The sequence below is a fragment of the Lutra lutra genome, chromosome 1, assembly GCF_902655055.1.
Source record: "Lutra lutra chromosome 1, mLutLut1.2, whole genome shotgun sequence".
In the NCBI taxonomy this organism is placed as follows: Eukaryota; Metazoa; Chordata; class Mammalia; order Carnivora; family Mustelidae; genus Lutra; species Lutra lutra.
Window position 1 is genome coordinate 197052249 of NC_062278.1, and position 16138 is coordinate 197068386.

Below are 16138 nucleotides of genomic sequence, written 5' to 3' on the forward strand. Positions count from 1 at the left end.
GAAAGAAACATCTGAAAAGACTCACACCTCAGCAGTGGTAGTAAAAGGGAAAGAGAAAGACATTTTTTTACTTTCTCTGTATCTGCATCTTTAGAATATTTAGATACAAGCAGATAACATATTTTTGCTTTAAATAAATATTATGCACACATGTATGTATGAACTACAGCAAACATCAAACTGGAGAGATATTTGCGACTTCTATCACAAAGGACTAATCTCTCCAGTATTTAATTTGCTCTCAGAAAGGGATATGACAAAAGCCAATCACCCAAGAGAAAAACCTGGCCAAGGAAACAAGCGCTCAGTTCACAGAGAAAGAAATACAAACGGTACTTAGACATATAGAAAGTTGCTCAGCCTCATTTGCAAGAGACATACAAAGAAACACAGAGATACTGTTTTTCTGAATGGTCTGGCAAAGATCCAAAACCTGGTAGAAAGCAGGTGTTCATCTACCTTGCTGGTGCATGTGAGGATGAGGGGAGGCAATTGTCAAGATCTGTCTTGATAATTTGTCAAGATCTATCAAAATGACAGTTGTCTCACTCTCAGTCTCACAGAACAAGCTGAGGGTTGCTGGGGGGTGGGGGGTAGGGAGAGGGTGGTTGGGTTATGGACATTGGGGAGGGTATGCGCTATGGTGAGTGCTGTGAAGTGTGTAAGCCTGATGAGTCACAGACCTGCACCCCTGGGACAAAGAATACATTATATGTTAATAAAAATAATTCTTAAAAATGACAGTTGTCTCTACCTGTGGCCACAATACGTGCCTTGGGAATTAAACCTCACAGCTGTACCTTTGTGAGTGTGAAATGATGGATACAAAGGCTATTCACTGCTGCCTAATGACAGCAAAAGGCAGGGGAGACCCTCAATGTCCTCCAGTGAGGGTAATGGTGGAATATACCGTGCTCACCCCAACAGTGCGACACCACAAACACGCTCTATCATTGGGAGCACAAAGCTCTCCCAGATACTCTGTCAGATGGAAAAGGACGAGCTCAAAATGATGTGCAGACTTTGCTATTAATGCACGAATGGGAAAGGGCTTAAGAATCCGTATTTTTCATTTGTCTGTAGAGTCTTAAAAATATTCTGAAGTCCCACGTAAAGAGTTAACAGCAGTCAAGTTCGAGGAGAGGTCAGGTGGGTGATACAGGCAGGAAGGAAACCTTTCCCCGTACCGTTTTTTAAACCATGAGGATATGTTGCTTACTCAAAATATTAAATTAAAAAATAAAACTATTTGAACATTAAAAAAAAGAAGAAGAAGAACAAGAACAAGAATAACACTGTGTTGGTTGATGGACATGAAATCTGAGCTGAGTTTCCTTGTCAAGGTCAGTGTGAACGTAAGGCAGCTTGTCCTCTCCTTCCGCCCCAAAACCCCACATCACACCAGGCTCTGCAGGCCACGCTGGAAAGTCCCCCCGGGAACCTCACATTCTTCTCCCAGCACACCGTCTGACCGCGCTCGGCACAGTGACAAACACAAACAATCACGGACCTAAGGGCGTGAACTGTGACCCAGGACGCTAGGCTGCGTTGTCCCTTCTGGATCCGCTGGGGTCACAGGTGCTTTGGTTTCATAGCGACCCCTACACTGCATTCCTGATCCTGCCACTGAGAACGATTTCCCACGTGGCAGCTAACTACACGTCTATGCAAACCTCCCAGATACCAAGGCCCAAGTCACGCCGTCCTGTGGGCATACTGCCCAGGTGCAGAGCCCAACTCACCAGGGATGTGGCTGCCCATATATTTGATGTGCATTTCATGCAGCCCGACCTCAGTGGGGGCGTATCTGACCGTGACCGTGCCATCCTTGTTGTCCACAATCTCAGGTGTGGCCGTCTTCCCGGAAGGCATGTGGACCTCTCCTGCGGGACCACGGACAGACAGGGCAATGAGCCCCCCAGGCACTTCCCCCGGAGAAGCTCAGTGCAAAGGCACAGGTGGCCTTCATATCGGAGGGCACTCCCTGCTGCCTAAAGTGTCAAGACAGGACAAGGACAACAGGAAAACAGAGACATGTCTACCTTTATTTTGTTCCCTTTTCCTTCCACAAAATGCAGCAGGCAACTCCAGTAAAGAGTTTTCTACCTTTGTACTTGCAAGTGAGAAGCTCAAACTAGACTAGAAAAGACCATGAGGCCAGTAGCAGAGTCAGCTCAAAGAAAAAAGGGCATTAAAAGGAGGCTGGGAGAGAAAGGAAGGCTTGTACAAGAGACTTCAGTATGAATGTCACCTCTGGAAAGGTGAATGCGAGTAAGACATGGCAGGAAGAAAGGTGGGACAGGAACCTGACAGTCGAGAGGTATCTAAATACAGCAGTTCATAACCTGGAGAGAGTGCCTGGCCTTCTCTAGGATGTAATGCAAGTCCTAAATGAAGCAGCCCCTTCAGAGACACACATATATACAGTGAACATTCTGCTGTCTCGGGGCTCATGGAACAATCCCCTACAGCAGGAAACAGGGATGCTGGGTTCAGGATGCCAGGTATCAGGGACAGGTGGGACCACCTCCCGGGCAACGTTCTGGAAAGCTAATGCAATCCAGGGAGAATAAGGCGGCTTTCGTGACTGTGCTTACCGGTGATTTCCCCTTTCCTGACCGCAAACGGAATGACCAAGTCGAAAGGCTTGAACCCCAGGCCGTTCATGTCACTCACAGGGACATAGGCCTCTTCAGTCACCTAAAAACAGGAAGCAGTCGTCACTGGGTAGAGCGGACCATGGTGTGGGCTGATGAAGCAACAGAGGGCAGAGAACTGGGAATCCTGCAAGCCAGTGTAGCCGGGATCTGGGGATGTGGCTGCCGTCCATGCGGGATGGCCTCTGTCTAATGCCCTGGGGCCAAAGCAGAGCCTGGGGTACTGGAGAAGTCATGCTGACCAATTGCTAACAATCGCTAGGCGCTCTACTTGCAGAATTCCCAGCAGAGCTCACGGGGGAATGGGAAAGTGAGAGAGAGCAATGTCTGTGGGTCCCAAGGGCTCCACCTGGAAAGGTTTAGTTGTGGCCTGGAAAAGAATGTGCGTTTTAGGTGGCAGAAAGTAGCAGCGGGTGGCTCTCCCCTGAACAGAAACCAACTGTGCAAGGGGCGGCTGTGCGCGTCAGCAGGAGGGCTTAGGACAGTCCGTGTTTCTCCGAACCGCAGAGACAAATGACACCGAGCGTGATCACAGACATGACGGCTGGAGATTCGTGGAGCGCAGACGATGACACAGGTGGGTCTCTTTACAGAGGAAGCGGGGGATCATTGTGACGGACTGATCAGTGGGGGGGGCAAACCAATGACCAGGACACCCAGAGGGCTTAAGCAATCCCCAGAAGCAGGCTGCAGCTTTCTGAAATGAAGGCTGAGTAAACACAGAAATGCCAAAAGGGGGGAAAAAAAAAGTGTACCCAGGGCCTGAATCCGGGGGAACAGGCATTTACCGGAGCCTCCTCCACAGCCTCGACTTCCCCATCCGTGGCCTGGTTGGTGGCAAATGGAGATTAGTCGGGAATCACACGGAAGGGACGCTGCTACTTTAGTGGGTCCTACAACCTGAGGGCCGCTTCCTTCCCAACGGCTCTGTCTCATACAGCAGGAACCACTTGCTCTAGCGGGAGCCTACAACCTTCCTCGCCTTGTGGAGAGCAAGCCGGCATCCTTCCTTCAAGTGTCAAATCCACATGCCCTTGAAACCCATGACCCCACTTCCAGGAAGCCGGCCCAGAGAAATGCTAGTTGGAGAGTCTGTAGTGATACGTGCGGGGTTCTTTACTCGGGCTGCTTGTGGTCCTCAGAACTTGGAGGTACCTAAAACACCTGCCAGGGAGTCTGCTAATTTTGCAAACCTGTACTTGAAAAAGCTATGAAGTCTGATGAATGAAAGGGGAAGGGTACTTTGACATTCGGAGGGACCGAGACGAGCTGTAAAGCACTGGGTAGGAGGCGCCCCGTGCACAAAGCTGATGACTTTGTTGTGCCAACAGCGAAAAAGGAACACCAGTCCCTTCTGTGGCACAGAATTGGGAAAGAGGTTTCCTGTTACTTGATAAGTGCCCGTGGTATTTATGTTTTAAAAGTCTTTATAAATTCTTTTTTTTTTTTTTAAACCACAGACTTCACATTCCTGGTCCAATTGACCTGGTAAGGGAGGGATCCCCCTCTTCTCCCATCATCAACAGCAAGAACTGAAAGGCCCTCCTGCTGGGAGGAAGGCCAACATGCCTGCTTCACTCCTCTTTGTGTATTTCAGCATCTGCAGAAAGAGAGCTTCACCATGTGGAACAGCCCTACCCCCACCTCCTAGGGCTCTCTCACGGTGGAGCTATGCAGGGACACACTAGTCAAAGATCTTTCAATGGCCACTCTATGGCCTTTGACCCAGGACTTCTCAACAGGGACGAGATGAGCAGAAACACTGCTAGACCCGTGGCTGTGTGATCTATTTAACTGAACCAGCCTGCTGGGGCTCCTTGAGACAAGAGCTCTGAAGGCAGTACTGGGCGCTTGTGTCCTTCTGGCCACAAGTCTAGTATATGTGCTGCCGAAGTGAGCACTGGCCACAAGTCTATAGAGGGAGGCAGGGAATCCACGTGTAGAGAAAGTCCACCTGGGTAAGGCTAGAGAGAGCTTGGAATGGAAGAATAAAGACATAAACCAGGTACTAGAGGTGACCTCCCAGCTGAGGGGACATTTATTCCCAGTGAATCTGGTGGCCCCCACTTCAGGTCCCTGATTCAGCAGCTAAAATGGCCCTTGATATTTCCACACTGACTTTCTCACTCAGACCCGCCTCACCCATCCTAGCTTGCACCTGCAAGGCCACGACCTCTGCCCAGGGGGTCGCTCCTCCATGCTGCCCTGTTCCAATCAACCCCATAAAACCCATTACAGACTAAAACAGATTCTTAAAATTATAGCTGGGACCCTTCTCGGGAAGTAAGAACGACAGAAACTCTCTAGCTTCATTTCTTTCTGCCTTCAAAGGAGAATACTCCCAAATGAAGTGTCCAAGTTGAGCGGCGATTACATCCTTGAGACAAAAAAGAGCCTCCAGATCTCTGCCAGGATGTTTACAGATAAACAAACATCTATGGAAAGGGAAAAAAGCTACAACAAATGAGAGACTGCTTGGAAGGAGGCACGGCACAGGCTTCTGTTTGGAACAGGGTCCCTTCTCTGTTGCTGCATTAAGTGAAATCATCAGAAGGGGCTCCACAGCCTGTGCATGGGGCTAGGTCACTGAGGCCTAAGACTTTGTGGTCAAGCATGGCTGCTGCCCATGGCATCAAAGGACACCATGTAAGGGGCCCTCAGTGGCTGTCCACAGCAGGCACGCTGGGTTCCGTGAACTTGAATCTGGGCCCTGTTCCCACACCTCACCTGCAAGAGGGCCTGCAAATGAGGTTTCTAATCTTGTCCTGATTGAAGAACCTCCATTATCAGAGGAGAGTCCAAGAGTCACTTGTTGAAAACTAAGGAGCCTCACCGTACTGACCCATAATGGTGTCCCTTTCTTCTAGATGTTCCTATTTCCTAGGTCTATGCAAAATCTCTGTCTTTCCCAAACAAAACTGGAGGCACTCTGTGTCCCGGGTATATGGGTCAAGTCTCCAGACATAACGGAATCAGGAACCTCTCTCCTCCAGGCCGTGGAAATGAGGGAGGAGGGAGGAGGGAGGAGGAAAAGGTAGCAGAATAAAAAATTGTGCTGTCTTACTTACACGCATTTTTGTTTGTTTGTTTGTTTGAGTATATCTTTCTGAACTGGGCTTTGGCCAGGACATTGCCTAAGACCCTTAGCCTGATGGATACTTCGATGGCCAATAAGATTTCCTTAAAAACTCTTAACAGCCAAGAACCTCTGGATTTCTAGAGGTTACTCTAGGACTCAACAAGGTCATGACTGCTTAGGAAAAAATTTTTAAAGAAAAAAAAGTAGAAGGAGATGTTCTAGCCAGGATTTAACAGATGGCAGCTGTTAGCTTTTCTGTCAGACCAGGGCGCTCTAGGGAAGGAATGTGGCTTACCATGACAGTGAAGGGGCTGTTGGGGATATCGACGCCGCCAAAGCGCACGTAGATGACGTAGGTGCCTGGCTTGGCGGCTGTGTAGAAGATGTCGTAGGTGCCATCCTCATTCTCAATGACGTCGGCCTCAGCCTCGGTGCCGTCGGGGGTCAGAACCGTGCAGGTCACCTTCCCTTTCCCAGCGGTCTTGGCATCCACCACAAAGCCCACTTCCTCGCTGGTTTTCACGGTGGAGGCAATTCCAGGACCTAGAGAACAGTTCCGGAGAAGAGACTAGAAGCTCCAGCCACAGAGAGCTGCCCTGGGGACCCCAGAACAAAACACACACTGGTGCAGGGTCCACATCTGTCCATGCCAGATCTTTGACGGCCACCACACACAGGGTGGTCCTGGAGACCCCTGGGGGTCAGAGGAAGGGGCTGCTCCCCGTGGGTGGGGGGGCACTCTAGTACTTAAGAGACAAGCTGGGAGTGTCAACCGATGTCAGACCCAGCTTGCTGGCATTCAGGGGTCAGAGGGGATGGTCAACTTCCGCAAGCAGACGTACAATGGGCACTTCCTTGAGGGCCAGGTACACACAACATTGAACCACATACGGTCTCTGCTGTCAGCTGTTCATCATGAACAGGCAGACGTTTGCAGACCAGGCACCAAGAACGACGGCTCAATGTGCTGTGGCAACACTCAGTTACAGAAAAAACAGTCAGCCGTGCTTTAGAGAAGTGTCCCATAGCACATCTCTATAAAGAAAGTTCTAGGACTTTGTATCCCAGCATTGCCACACTGACGGAGGCGAGAAAAGGGGAATGGCTGATTCTGAAGCACAGGCACGGCTGGCTAGAGGAAACTTACCACCTCTGTCCCCGAACCATGACCCGTCTCTCTCTGTCTGACTGGGGGCACCCTTTACACAGGTTCCACACATCAGGGAGTGCAGATGAGTGAACCAAAAAGCATGTTGGCAAAAAAAAAAAAAAAAAGCAAAGGGTGTAGAAGCAACAGGGAATGCTAAAAACATTGTTCAGGGTAGGAATAGTAGAAGGGAGCCTGGGGCCAGTTTGTGGAAGGCCCTGAACGACAGAGAACAGTGGTTTCCTGAAGCCCCCAGGATGAGCGAGTATCCTGTTCAGGATCCTGCCCCAGCAAGGGACAGAACAGAGCCTGGAGAGCAAGGAGTCAGTCCTCACCCAGTATTATCATGCCCCAGGTTAGTCAAGGCAATCCAGTCATTCCTGGCAGATAGCACAGACCTAGGGGGTGGTGGATTGGATTGGCCAGTGGTTCAAAATTTCCCAGCGTTTGAGCCCCAACTTGCCAAGCTGAGTGGTTTACAACTTCCTCTAAAAGCCAGAAATTTTTCCTCCGTTCAGAACAAGCTAAGATATGAGAGAAACAGAACACATCCAGGTTGGACCTACACTGAATTTAAAGAGAAGCCAATCTGTTTCATTTCAAAGATGGGGATTCATGTTTTGAAATCTGCTAGAACAGTGTCATGGTAACAAGAGCTGTTCTTAGAAATGAAGGGCCTGTGATGGTCTCGGTCGCGTCTCAGAAACTGAAGGAAGTGTGATGTTCAAATATTTCTGGAGACATTCTGAGAGACGTAGGCACAGGCTGAAGTCCTAAGGAAAAACCCAGATCCTCGAATGCATTTCTCTAATGCTGACCTGAAATGCTCTCAAATAAATCTTGAAAAATTAAACCATCTCCTCATGAAAGGAAAGGCATATATTTGCAGCTTTTCATGGGACCTACCACCACAGGTGAGATCTCCACAAAGGCACCCACTTCAAAAGTAACATAATAAAAGCTTCCATGTGCCTGGCACCGTGCTAAGCATTTCTCCTGCCTGACCTCATATAATTTTGCAATAACCCTGTGAAACAGTCTCTGATCCCGAGAAGAGTTTCCTGAATTCAAATGTTCTGAGAAAGAGCTTCCATCTAAGTTTGACCGAAGCTCAGAGTGGCTGAGCAACTTGCCCTAATCACACGGCCACTGAGTGGCAGAGAAGGGCTGGCCCCTGGCTTTCTGACTCCAAAGCCCACACTCACCCGTGGCCAGGCACTTGCTGGCATCTCCCGTCTGTGTGGCCCGGATGCGGTAGGGAGACAATGGGATGTCATCCCCCCCGTAGGTGACCCCAATCATATAGCGTCCAGTCTTGTCAGGGATGTAGGTGACGGCGTATGTGCCATCTTCATTGTCATGGACGATGGCTCTTTTGGGTTTTCCCTCTTGGTCCTGTGAAGCACCGAGAAATGCTATTTAGGGTTTTGTCATCAAGATGTAGAGACCACTCATGGGAAAACAAGACACATTTTGCTTATTCATTGGTGCCTCTATTCCAGAGGAGACAGAATTAATGGCTTAACATAATCTTAATTATAATCTTGTTTTGGGGGCGGCAGGGAGGGGAGTGGGTCACACCCTATGCACATTGTCAATTTTTAGGAATTCTACGGTCAAGTAAACAAGAACTGATTCAGCTCTGAATCCAACCAAATGCAGGGAGACAAGGGGGCCAAGGTCCCTGCTCCTGTATCACCACATCCACTCTCCCTCTTCCCTTTAGTAAAAAATTCCCAGTCCTTGGCTGGGGGCAGCTCCCACCTGCTAGCAAGCTCTGCCCCTAGGTATGGCCTTGGGACTTGTGACAAAGTTCCAATAAATGAGAGGGAAGTGGAAGTCACACAGAGCTGGTTGAGACTGCTGATTGAGTTGAAGGTCCCTTTTCCCCTTCTGCCCTTCCTTCTCCTTATGGCCTGCCACATGCATCAGCTCATGGTCCACGAGGAAACCTCATGACAGAAGCCACATGCTAGGACCGAGGAGCGGAGAGCTGGAGCCGGCTTCCTTGCCGAGCCACACAGTACCCAGGCGGCTTGCCTCCGGGCTTCCTTCACCAGAGAGATTAATCCCACGGGTCGGAGCCACTCTCATTTGCGGGGGTATTGCGATATACAGCGCAACCTAGTCTTAACTAATCCGATGAGTAATTTAAAACATTTTAAAACAAAAGCAGAGGAACAGATAGAATAAAGATCAAAGTACACGAGATTCATCCAAATGTGATACTTGGAGCTACACCTTCAGACCTCTCATTCAGGCAAGCATGTGTTTTCTTACACAATGACTGGTTCTCTGGTGGGGGGTGGGGGAGATCATCAAACATTTGCATCAGGCCAGAAATTGGTTATTAAAATCTTATCCCTGACCAGGAAGTTAGGTCTTCATTAATCGAATTTGACTCTAGAAAATAACTCAAAGTTACCGTGATCTGAACAGCAAGCAGGCCTTCCCCAGCATCTCTGGCGTCAATTGCAAACTCCACAGGCAGACTGGCAGGCACGCCATAGGAACTGAGGCCAGGGCCACTGGCCGTCACTTTGCTGGCATCATATGTGGGAAGGACCTTGACCTTGAAGGGACTTGAAAGAAACATACACATCCCGGGTGAGTGCCAATACCATCAACCAGCTACATTCGATCTCTCTTACACAAAGAGACTGGGCTTGAGAGGGAGGATTTCTACAGAAGGTAAGACAGTGAGTGCCTTACGTACCTTAAGTCTAACAGAAATTTACAAGCATGTAACCATCATATGCTTTCCCTGAATGCACACCATGGGATACACACTAATCCTCAACTTGGTTTGGGAGACACAGTTAACTCGCTTTTGTCATGCTAAGAAAATGGTCACCAAAATGGGAAGGGACTGTTGGAATTAGGAAACAATGTTGGAATAATAAAATTAATGTCTTATCTCATCCTCTTCTATTTTTAGCATGCTTTAGATGGTGAACTACCTATTAGCAAAGTAATACATAAATGTAATTTATAAATTATAGATTTCTACATACCTAGAGCTATATGTGTATCTCTATATAAAACATATATTGGGGTTTGGGTAAATTCTTTTCATCTTAAGGAGTATGAAAAGAATCCTTTGGAGGCTGTCCTGACAGAGGAAGAGCATAGCAACATTTCATATTAATGTGAATGAGGAATGACGTTTCTATCCAATACCTTCTGGGAACATACTGTCAACCAAATCCTCAAGTAAAGAAGTAAAAAAGTAAAAATCTTTGTCCTCATCAGAGAACTACTTATAAGGTCACTAGAAAGAAGACGTTGATGAAATAACACATTCCTTGTTTCTTCAAAGATTCCCAACTCCTTAATTTCAGCTCATCTTTAAATTATATATGGCCAAAAGGAACAAAGCAGGGGGATACAGGATATCAAGAGAGAAGCAGCCACAGGTATCAAGGCTAGTATGTTCTAACACCCGTGCACAGATAGCCTGCAGGTTCTCACTGATACCTGCTGATGAGGAAGTTGGGTGGGTGGACGGATGGGTGGATAGATGGGTAGATGGATGGATGGATGGTTGGTTGGAAAGACGGATAGATGGATGGTTGGACAGATGGATGGACGGATGGACGGATGGATGGATGGATGGATGGGTAGTTGGATAAATGAATGGATGAATGGATCACCAGGACAGTGCTGGCCAAACCTTCAGAGGGCTGGAGTTCAGGCTGGTTCGGACCTCCTTCTGTAAGTGTCAGAAGCTTACCTCCGAGGTATCTCTTCATCAGCATATTTTACTGAGACCATGTAAGGCCCCTCCTGGGATGGCGTGTAGGTCACTGTATGTGTGCCATCCCCATTGTCCACTACGTTCACCGGCTCCACCAGGCCTGAGAACAGAAATGAGACATCTGAGGAACTGCGTAGACTCTCCTTCACTCTACCCTGGGCTGAATTTGAAACAGAATCACATTCATCCCAAGACCTATTGGTTTCCAATGAGGAGAAACATAAAGGCAGGGGAGGCCATAATCAGTGGCCCAAGAAACCACAGGAGACAGGATCCCCAATTCATGGTTGCAGAAATGACCCCAAGAGACACCTTTAGCTTTCTGCTGGCTAAAGTACATTCAGTCGGCCCTCGAGTGCAATTAAGGAGACTGCCATGCTTGCATGAAGATGCATGTGGCAGGCACGCAATCCCCTTCTAAGGTGGTGAGGCATGCTTGGGATGTGGCAATTTTACTCTATAGCAGAGGAAGGGCCAAAGAGCCCACAACTCTGAGGAGTTAACCAATGGACTAGCCAAGCAAATGGATGGCCACCTAGAGCACAGACCAGTAGGACGCCAGCAGGCTGTTAGGTGCAGGGTAGGTGAGGGTGCCCATTCCATGGGGTAGCGGGGTGGATCTTCAAAGTGATGCCTACAGGAGTCAGCTAGAGACTGTGCTAAAGCATAATCAAGGCATGCATTGCGTTGGTAGATTCTAGATCCCAGTTCTGGCCATGAGCATCGGGGATGGGTCGACTAAGGGTAGGCTGCTCATTAAGCAAAGTAGATGAGGCAGGAACCAGGCAATTTTGGGGGTGAGGACAGCAAGAGGCATTCAGCATAATTAGAGCAGTAGCCAACAGGAAAATGCAAACCTGTCTCCGTAAAGTCACCCTTCGGGTCACCTTTAAAGAACTCTGAAATGGCTTTCAAGGGGCTGCGCCAAGACTGGGAATCCATCTCATCAGCTAAAATTAAAAGGCTGTTACTTCCGAGTCTTCCATAATAATATAATAGGAGTAGATATCTAAGTAAAGCCTCCCTCCCTCTGTCTCTCTCTCTCTCTCTCACACACACACAGGTCTTAAAGCTCAGTAACTATGCAGAATCAGATTCCAACCCCATGACCTCATTTCCCTCAAACCACATATGCCCTGAGCTTCAAAAGGCATAACCTCCCGCTGAACCCCATTAAGTAGAAAGTTCCTCTTCAAAGAACGAAGCCCCCATTTGCTACTTCTATAAAGCCAAGAACACATCACCAGGGAAAAATCCAGATAACTTAAGAAATTAAGGAGAGAATGGCACATTTTCAGTGCCGGAAGAGGAAATGTGATTGCCTACCAAATAAGGTAAATTTCAATGCACTGCAGGGCTTTGTCCCAAAATGGCCTGCTAGTCATACCAAACCCCAGTTCTAGGCTGCCAACAGGGCAGGCCGAATTGTCAACAAAGGCCATTTCCCAAGAGACCCTCTCCCTCCAGGAAGTGGGGACAATGACAAAAGCCATGTCACATGGGTTACGTATCTGTCATTTCCAGAAATTTGGGGTGTGTTGCACATGGGCACCAAGGCACCTCAAAGAGAGTTATCACCTCTAAACCCATCGCCCACCCAAACTCCAGACCTCAGTCACCTCACAAAGGCTGACACATGCATTTGAGAGCACAAATACTATTTGCCTCATCTCACTCCTTAAGTGAAAACTGAAAAAGACTTTTAGAGCCATATTATTAAATGGGGGAAAAGACCACTAGAGAAATAGGAGGTCTGCCTGCTTTCTAAAAGCAGCTTCGGGGCATCTGAGTGGCTCAGTTGGTTAAGCATCCAACTCTTGATTTCGACTCAGGTCTTGATTGCAGGTCATGAGAATGTTCCGTGCTCAGCACAAGTCTGCTTGAGATTCTGCCTCTCCCTGTGCCTCTGCCCTTCCCCCTCCACTCACAAGTGTGCACATGTGAGCATGCATGCGCACACTCTGTCTCTCTCAAAATATATAAATACAATATTTAAAAATAAATAAATAAAGCAGGCACTTCTCCTGTTTAGCTAGAATACGGAGCAATAAAGTAATTTAGCAATTTAATTTTAAGTTCATGACCAAACTCAAAAGTCAAGTGCCCGCTGGGTCACGGCTGCCCTCACCTATGGCGAAGAGTGTTGGCAGGACGCACTTACCTCGTGGGCCCAGGACCCTCACTTCCAGAGGAGCCAGGCCGGCCTTGCTGCTGTCCACTGTAAAGGACTGTGAGATGCGGGCTCGGACACCAGAGCCCAGCCCAGGGCCAGCAACCTTGACCTTGCTAGGGTCCACGACATCCTTCACAGGAACTCTAAAGGGACTGCCTGGAGAAGAAGTCACAGGATCCTGAGCACAGCTCTCCTAGTGACAGATGACCTGCCTCATCTGTGTGTGCCCACAGCTGCCCCACAGCTCCTGCCTGGCTGTGTGTGCTCCCACACGCACCCACCACGTGCAGCATTGGACCTCGAGCTGGACCCAGAGTGCTTCATGGCCCTGGAGGAACCCACAGTGCAGGAGAAGGTGGCAAACAGGCAGCTGTGACATCATATTCAACAGAGGCCGGGGCCACGTACAAGCATCAGTAGAACACTTAGAAGGCAACGAATCTCGTCTCAGGGGGCCAGAGGAAGCTCTCCAGGGACAACTAACTCGAGACAAGAAAGTGAGCAGATAGCACCCAGGGAAGCAGATGGAGGGGGTTTCAAGCACAGTGATGGGGGGGTACAGGGCCATGGAGGGGAGGGAGAGCACAAGCTGTCGAAGACGCTGAAGGAGGACGCTCAGGGGTGGAAGGAAGGAGTGAGTGCAGGGGGCTGCAGAGGTTGGGAGTCTTTCCAGCCCACATCTAATACCCTCTCCCCAAACCTCTCCTGAGGGTTTCCTGGAGTCCTTCCCCTACAACGTAGCCTGCTCCTTCCTTCCCACCATGAATGGTCTGCTTGGTTCCCTGGCCACTGGGTGAAGCTTTGCTTTCTCCTGACCGTCCTCAGCTGTGGCCCTCCTGCATGGCTGACCCCACAGGAGGCACTGGGGGCCTCCGACTCTTTGAGGGTACTGGTTTTAAAGACCAAGGGTAAACAGGGGCACCTGGGTGGCTCAGTCAGTTAAGCATCTGTCTTTGGTTCAGGTCATCCTCTCAGGGTCCTGGAATCAAGCCCTGCATCAGGCTCTCTCTCCCTCTGTGCACTTGCACGCTCTCTCTCCCAAATAAATTTAAAAAATCTTAAAAAAAAAAAAATCGAAGGAAACAGAAAATGCTGTGTGATCAGGATTTGCAAGAGAAGCACTAAAGAGAATAACCAGGGCTGGGCCAGGGTCCCTCCTGGGATTCCCCCACCAAGGGGACTAAATAAGACCTCTGCAGAGGTGAGCTAGAAACAGGAACGTCAGGGTCCCCAGCACCATGCCTCCTTGGGCAACCAAGTCCATTGCCAAGGGGCAACATGCACCTCTTGCTGTGAGTAGGGGTCCTTGTGCTCCCAAAGAGACTGGCAAAATTAATGACTTCTAACTGACACACAAACTCAGGTGTCTTCTGCTTTGCATCCCCCCAAATTCATCTGTTGTGGAATATGGTGGTAAATTACAAGATCACACAAAGAACAGAGGCCTTGGCTCTTTAATGACAGCTGGGTTTCGATGGCATCCAGTTTTTCAGCTAACTGAAATAAATGGCTGACCCGGCCAAGACAAACATCACCCTCCAGGCTGGGGTTTAGGGAAACAAACGTAGGGGAGCTTCATGGCACAGGGGAACGGTAGAGCATTTCAGTGTCAGCAGGTGGTGGCGATGGACGACCTCTGAGGCTGATCTCCAAGTCAGAGCTTCCACTGGAAGGTGTCTGAACACAGCATGAGGGCAGCCAGAACTAGCAAGGTAACTTTAGACCCCACGTGGCAGATACCAAGCGTTCCCTGCTACCCCATTCCGGGCCCCAAGCAGACACCGAAAACCGCCACAGTGGCTCTCTCTCCTGATGTGCTTTTCCTGGTGGATCCAGTTGATCTAAAAGCCACCACCAGCCGACCACAGCTGGCCCAGCAAGGGACACCAGTATGCCACAGTGGGGAGGAGAGCAAACCTTGTCAAAAACAGCCCCGCTAGGGCTTTGCATCAGGCCAGGAAACACTGGACTAATGTTTAACCGATGAGAATTCCCATGAAAGCAAATGAGAAGCCAGCAGGGTGCTGAGTGTTTCGCAGCAATACCTCACGAGTTACTTTACTTACTAAGAAGCCCAAACTAAGACAACCAACCCACACTTTACTAACTAACCACCCAGGGAAGGGTCTGGGATCTGGGAGAAGCTGTCATTACGCTCTGAGCGGCTATAGAGAATCTGAAACATGGACTATCATCTACCTCTGATGAGAAAACCCCAAATGGGTCTCTTTTTACTGGACTTCTCAAAGATGGCCATCTGCTTCATGCTCCCGGGTCAGCCACTGGGGTCCAAACCCTCACCCTCTTCTGCGAGGGGAATTCCCAAGCCGAAAGCATCAGCCAGACCGTCCCAATGAAGTAAGAACAGTGTTGTCGTCTCCATGAAGAGAGGCTCTTCTCAATGCCACCTGTGGGCTTGCAGGCCCCACGTCATCTTTCCAGACAGCAGCCTTCCACCTGTCCTCTGCACTCTCCTCTCCTGTCCCTCCCACTGCGGAACTGCCAAGCTCCCCCCAACACCCATGGCTCTGTCCTCTGTCACTGGGTCCTGTACTTTCCTGGTAGCAGTCATCACAAGAAGCTGCATCAACACTAGACAGGAAGTTACCGGAGCACAAGAGCTCTGACTGTCTTGTCCCTGACTGAATTCCCCTTGCCTAGTGCTGATAGGGATTTAAAAATCTGTGATCAGGGGCGCCTGGGTGGCTCAGTGGGTTAAAGCCTCTGCCTTTGGCTTGCGTCATGATCCCGGGGTCCTGGGATTGAGCCCCGCATCGGGCTCTCTGCTTGGAGGGGAGCCTGCATCCCCCCTCTCTCTCTGCCTGCCTCTCAGCCTACCTGGGATCTCTGTCAAATAAATAAAATCTTAGAAAAAAAAATCTGTGATCAGCTGCAAAGACAAGTTGGAGGAGAAACTCACCAATTTAGTTTTTCTTAAAGTCTTCAAAGAAAAATCTAAGCCTTCATAAAATTAAGGCTTAAATGATATCTGAGTAGCATTCATTTGAGCTGAATGTCTGGGTTTTCTGACCAATGGGAGAGGAAGAGTGAGTCTGTGGGCACGTAGGCATGTCATAAGGAGGAAATGTCTACAGATTCAGGAAAACGTTTGGTCAATGCACACACTCCACCTTCTGGGAGTCATTCCAGAAACCCAGAAGCAAGCTCCTCAAGTCTGTTCCTTCCAGTGTTATCCTGGCTTATGGCTTTGGGGGCAATAACCCTGACCCATCCGAGGCTCTTCCTGCCCCAGGAGTCCTGGGATGGGGTTCTGCCCCCTTTCTCACCATACTCAAGACAAGGCATAGGCTGACTCAGAGGCAGC

At 49.2% G+C, this 16138-nt stretch overlaps 1 protein-coding gene across 3 annotated transcripts in view; it reads right to left on the minus strand.

Moving 5' to 3' along the window:
* Nucleotides 1-16138, minus strand: part of FLNB (filamin B) — a 145194-nt gene that overhangs the window by 24962 nt on the left and 104094 nt on the right. The window contains exons 25-33 of one of the 3 annotated variants that reach the window (XM_047691047.1): nt 12802-12969; nt 11498-11590; nt 10617-10740; nt 9309-9465; nt 8089-8278; nt 6032-6279; nt 3413-3484; nt 2598-2700; nt 1743-1883 (exon numbers count right to left, since the gene is read on the minus strand). In XM_047691047.1, coding sequence (XP_047547003.1) covers nt 1743-1883; nt 2598-2700; nt 3413-3484; nt 6032-6279; nt 8089-8278; nt 9309-9465; nt 10617-10740; nt 11498-11590; nt 12802-12969 — 1296 coding nt within the window. The remainder of the gene's footprint in view (nt 1-1742; nt 1884-2597; nt 2701-3412; nt 3485-6031; nt 6280-8088; nt 8279-9308; nt 9466-10616; nt 10741-11497; nt 11591-12801; nt 12970-16138) is intronic. The other 2 variants (XM_047691055.1, XM_047691063.1) reach the window with 2 other exon arrangements.